A 6000-nucleotide genomic window follows, 5' to 3' on the forward strand; every position below is an offset into this window, starting at 1 on the left:
AAGTATACAGAAGAGTAGAGATAAAGTATAATAAACCTACTTATTCATCACCCAGTTTCCAGTTATCAACACTCTACCATTTTTGTTTTATCTCTCTGAATCAATCACAAGCTCAATAGGATAATTAGGGAAGATTATTTATAAAGGGATTAATTACAGGGATGTGGATAGGGGGTTGGGGAACCACAGGGCTATGCAGCAACTGGGACCAACAGTTCCAGAACTGTCTCTCTTAGATTGGAAGATGTGAGAGGAAGAATTTACCAAGAGAAAGAGCTGAAGGAAGAGCAGGCTGCCTTAAGAGAAGCGGGGACTTTGGATGGAAGGTTATAGCCAACCCCAACACCTATCCTCTCTCCTTACCCTCCCTTCTTCTGTTGAGGTTTTATATTGAAAACCAGGGGCTAAGAGATTCCTATTGGGGCAGTCCCTCAGATCAGGCTCTTTGGGCAGGGGCCATGGCATTGATGGGTGGAGAATGGATCTGAAGGACAATTGAACATATCCCTGCTACCCCACACATTTTTTCCCCTGGAGCATATTAAATCAAACCCAGATATAATGTAATTTCATCCATGAATATTCCAGTAGATACCTTTACCAGGTAAGGACTTAAAAAAACAAAAGCAAAAACACAACACCATTAATACACAATAAAATGAAAGTGATCCCATAATATCATCTAATAACCATCCCGTGTTTAATATTCTTCAATTATTTACAAAATATTTTTATAATAAGGGTTATTTCCATTGGGATCCGAAGTCTGCACATTGCATTTGGTGGCTATTTTTCTTAAGTCTCTTTTAATCTAGAACAGTTAGCCCTTCCTTTTATTTAAAATGTATTTATTAGAGAAACTGGTTCATTATTTTGGAATTTTCACATCTTGAATTTGTCTGATTGTATCCTTGATGTGGCATTTCACACATTCTTCTATTCCATGTATTTCCTATAGACTGGTAGATATGTTCTTATGCATTGATTTACTCATTAATCAAATATAGTTTAACACATTTTTTGAGCCCTTCACAATAGTAATGCTAATGTGCTAGGATTTCACTGATGAAAAGTATGGACCAGGTCAACAAGGAGTATAGAAGCTATAAGACTGAGAAACAAAGACCAGCTCTCAAGGTACTTACAGTACAGAGGAGCCATCAGACGTGAATGCCACCATCAGACAGCAGAATGTGACAGGTGCCTAAAGAAATATACAAAACACTGGGGTGCCTGGGTGGCTCAGTTGGTTAAGCGTCCAACTCTTGATTTGGGCTCAGGTCATGATCTTGGGGTTGTGGGATCAGGCCCCACATCAGGCTCCATTCTGAGCATGGAGTCTGCTTGAGATTCTCTCCTTCTCCCTCTGCCCCTCCCCACTCACACTCTCCCTTTAAAAAATAAAAAAAAAAGTATACAAAACAAGAATTCAGGAGAGGGAGTAATCTCCCAAGCCATTAAAAATTGATCACATGGTATAGGAGCTCCCAGTTTTTAAAGACTTCAACTGAGTTAGAAGAAATAATAAATTACTGGGGTGCCTGGATGGTTCAGTGGGTTAAGTCTCTGCCTTCAGCTCAGGTCATGATCTCAGGGTCCTGGGATAAAGCCCCACATTGGGTTCTCTGCTCAGCGGGGAGCCTGCTTCCCCCTCTCTCTGTCTGCCTCTCTGCCTACTTGTGATCTCTCTCTGTGAAATAAATAAATAAATCTTTAAAAAAAAACAAAAATAATAATAATAAATTACTAATTTCTTAAAAAACTCTTAATCTAAAAAAGATAGCATCTTAAAACTAACTTGAAGTAAGACTTGGAGGAGAAAAAAAGAAACTCTTTTCTAATTTGCACTCTATTTGGGTGAATTTTTGTGTCCCCCTGTTTCTCAGAAGAGAAGAATATTAGTTTTACAGTTTACTATATCCCCACACCACTGCTAGGGTCTGTGGAGGTGTCTTTTCAAGGTAATCAGAAGCCTCTGTCCACTGATAGTTTCTACAGTAAGTGAGGGGGTAAGTTATTTGGCATAAATTGTTTAGTGTATAATTGGATTAAGGAGTTCATGGATGAATTAATTACATAAATATTTATTAAGCAACTACTTTGTGCTAGCATGAGGCTGCCTGTCAATCAGGTCGAGTGCTTGCCCTCCTAGAGTGTAAAAACTGCCGAAAGCTTGGGGAAAAGGAGAGGAAGATGGGGCAAAGACTTGCTCCTTACACCCAAGACATCTCATCCCTGTTCTTAAGTTTTTCTCATCTTCCTGGGCTGTCGATCAGCAACAGTATCTGCCCCTTTTCTCTCCTTACATGAAAAAGTTCAAGCCCCACATCTCCAACTCAAATGAAAAGGAAATCCTAAATCCTCTTTCAAATCACTCAGGAGACAAACTTCAGACACACAAAAACATATACGCTGATAACTGCATATGTATTTTCTTCATTTAACTTCTTATATTAAAAGGTTGTTTTCACTCTAACAAGCACTTTCAAAGAAATCAGGGATGTAAGACGATAGGAGCTATTCATGTGAGAAAAGCCCATTCACCGACTTCTCCCCACCACCCCCCCACCTTCCCCTTACCCTTCCACCTCTGCTGGACTCAGCAATCGGAGGGGAGGGAGTTTCTCTTGTTCATCTCAGAGCAGCCAGGTCTCTGTGAAATGAGAACGACTTCAGGCATGTGTTCAGGACTGCCCTTTAACTATTTTTTTTAAGATTGTTTATTTATCTATTTGACCGAGAGACAGCGAGAGAGGGAACACCAGCAGGGGGAGTGGAAGAGGGAGAAGCAGGGAGCAAGGGGCCATGGAGCAGGGAGCCCCATGCAGGGCTCAATCTCAGAACCCTGGGATCATGACCAGAGCTGAGGGCAGATGCCTAACCCCTGAGCCACCCGGGCGCCAGCCCTTTAACTGGTTTTAAAAGACGATTGGAGATACTGGACATAGGAGTGGTGTGTGATTAAATATGTTAATGAGCTCTCCTCAAAAGCTGATATATGTGTTAAGGAGTATATATCATCTTCTCTATGCCTCGTGGCTTACTAAGTGATGAGAGCATTTATTTAGATTTCTCATTTGCGACTTCTCAATGTTTGTTCTCTCCCTTTGCTTAGATAACCAAAAAGTCAATTTACTTCAGTGGGGCGAAGTTAGCCTAATCAACAACTGCTCCAGGTTTTATCCGGGTCGCTATTATGAAAAAGAAATGGACTGTGCAGGTAAGCACGGAGTGGTTTCCGTAAGATCTGTGTCCATACGCCCTACCAGAACCTCTCACCTCCTCACCAAATCCACCCCTCGCTCTGGGCCGTGGGCCCTTTCATCAGACCTCCTGGCTGGTGCTTCCCTTGTCCTTACCTCAATTCCTCGTGCTAAAATGAAGAAAACAAATCTTCCTTACGCCACCGTATAGTAAGGTGACTAAAAGCAGAGAGTCTGGAACCAGGCTGCCTGGGTTTATATCCCAGTTTTTACCAATTACGACTCATGGGGCCCTGAGCAGGCGTCCCCATCTGCAAAACTGGGGATGTTCATAAAGGAGGAAACTGAGACACGGAGCAGTTACCTGATTTGCCCAAAGTCTTATAGACGATCAGTGGCAGATCCAGGATCAAAACCCCAACTTTTTTAAACAAAAATCTGAATGAGTCATTTCAGTCGTGTCCAATTGAAAGTAAATCCTCCCTCCTCAGCACTGCCATGGCACTTTGGATGGCCCCTGCCACGGTCTCCTTTACTGTCCCGCTGGGGCTAGCCCGCCTACCTTAGATCGCAAGCTTGCAGGGTTCTCGTTTCACAGAGTGGAAGAAGGAATCTCGTAGACACAAAAGGGTGAGCTGAAGTGAAAGTTTATTAAGTGGAGGTGGGAGCAGAAAGGAAAGAAGAAGCTCTCCAGAGTGAGAGGTCCTGAATGGGTTGCCACTGAAGGCTTTTCGTGGCAGTCTTTTACTGGGAACTGAAGGGGAAGCTCTTGTGTCTTGGTTTGTTCCTTTATCTCTTGTTCTGCTCTGTCTCCGAGTCTCCCTTGGCCAGGAATAATTCCTGTGCCCAGTCAGGGGCTTCCTATCTCTCCTGCGGAGAGATACCCCTTCCCTACTCACAGGACGGCACCCGGGGGCAGAAGGAGCTGTCTGGGACTGTGAGGAATGACTGACTGTATACGTTTTAATTCGTGGGGGTGAGGGATAGCGCAAGTCTCCAGGGAATCTGGAAGCAAGGCTTTCAGGACCTTGAAGGGCAGCTGCTGACAAGATAAAGTTCCTTTTAAACGTCAAGGCACTAAGGCAGCCGGGAATTCCTTGAGGAAGGTCATGCTCTGCATGTTTCAGGTATCTCTCGGTGGACTGCGAACTGTAAGGAGATTTTAATTTAAGCCACATTTCTTTTGCTTTTGTTTCCCACATCACTAACACAGCGACAACACTTCTGCTTTTGGTGGTGACGCAAAGGCAGGGAACCAAAGCCAGGGTAATGCATTGACGATGCTTTATAAAAACCACTTATTAAATAGTGTAGTCCAGAAAAAGGCAAAGTCATTGACATCCCATAACTTTTGGGATCAGTGATTTAAAAACCTTAGAAAGTCCTAAGAGTGAGAGGAAAGTAAACAGACCATTCCCTGTGCCCTCCCTTCTTAAAGGGAGTTCAGGATGACAGAGGACAAAAGGGGAGAAGAGCACAAAACATACCAGGAGGCAGTTTATCACAGTTAAGAGGAAAAGCTCAAAGGGTTCTGCCTCCTTGAGTTCAAGTCCAACCTCTTGCCACTTAGTAGCTGTTTCGTCTTGGACAAATTAGTTAACCTCTCTGTGCCTTATTTGTCTCATCTGAAAATAAGGATATTAATACTTATCTCATCGAGTTGTGGTTTAGGATCAAAACTATGACTGACTAATACATATTAAGCACTCAATAAGCATGAAGTATTTCATCATTTTCCCAGTCAGTATTGGATGCTGCTTCCACACTGCAATCTCGTCAGAGTATAAACTTGCAAAAAATGGAGGAAGCACAGGAAGCACTCACTAAATATGGAGAATGAGCAGAAGACAAAATGTTTCCCAGCCTGCACCTCTCCAGCTCTATGGCCCAGCAGGGGCCTGTGAGGGAGAATATGTGCTATTTCCTGTGAGCAAACTGTAAAAAAGCCAAAGCTGGTACACACATTGGCAGAGGAGATAGGAAGTCGGCATGGCAGCCTCAACAAATGGAAGGACATGTGTGATTTTCTTTTTCCTTTGTCTTTTTCAGGTACAGAGGATGGTTCCATAGATGCCTGTAAAGGGGACTCCGGAGGTCCCTTAGTCTGTAAGGATGTCAACAATGTAACTTATGTTTGGGGTGTTGTGAGTTGGGGTGAAAACTGCGGAAGCCCAGAGTACCCAGGTGTTTACACCAAAGTGGCCAATTATTTTGACTGGATTAGCCTTCATGTGGGAAGGTCTCTTATTTCTCAGCACAATGTATAAAATTGTGATCTCTCTCTTCTGCTCTTTTTCCCTTGGGATTTGGATTTTAGTTGAAATGATACTGTGTAATTAGTACCTCTCTAGGAAAAAGATAATAAAGCACATTTTATTGGATATTTTTAAGGTCTCTGGGAAGCTTCTTTCATATTGGAACTTCGCTGTATAATTATCAAAGAAATATTTTAGTCAGGCATACATACTTTATTTATTAGAAAATGTGATTAAATGATCTCTTTATACAGGGAGGATATATTGACTATACTAAAGGTTTTGCTCATTGATTAGCACTGGGTTCACATAAGCCTGCATTCAAACCCCAACAACTAATTACTTGGCCTTGGGCAATTTATTATCTTCTTTGTGTCTCATTTTCTACCTTTAAAATAGAAACTAGAATTTTGAAAAAAATGAAACCACATACTAAATGAAATGTTGGCATAGTACCTAACACAGGAACATAACTGACCTCACAGCTCTTGTCCTGTTTCTCTGCTTCTGAAAGTATTAAAAATTCTCCTGAAAGATTTGTC

General features: G+C 42.2%; 1 protein-coding gene across 2 annotated transcripts in view; it reads left to right on the top strand.

The window, feature by feature from the left end:
• Nucleotides 1-5584, top strand: part of CFI (complement factor I) — a 48889-nt gene extending 43305 nt beyond the window's left edge. For both annotated transcript variants that reach the window (XM_032859940.1, XM_032859949.1), the window contains 2 exons: nt 3116-3220; nt 5253-5584. In XM_032859940.1, the coding sequence (XP_032715831.1) occupies nt 3116-3220; nt 5253-5470 (323 nt within the window). In that variant the 3' untranslated portion in view covers nt 5471-5584. The remainder of the gene's footprint in view (nt 1-3115; nt 3221-5252) is intronic.
• The last annotated feature ends 416 nt before the right edge of the window (nt 5585-6000 follow it).

Source organism: Lontra canadensis, unplaced genomic scaffold (genome assembly GCF_010015895.1).
Source record: "Lontra canadensis isolate GAN:19392208 unplaced genomic scaffold, GSC_riverotter_1.0 scaffold1, whole genome shotgun sequence".
Taxonomy (NCBI): domain Eukaryota; kingdom Metazoa; phylum Chordata; class Mammalia; order Carnivora; family Mustelidae; genus Lontra; species Lontra canadensis.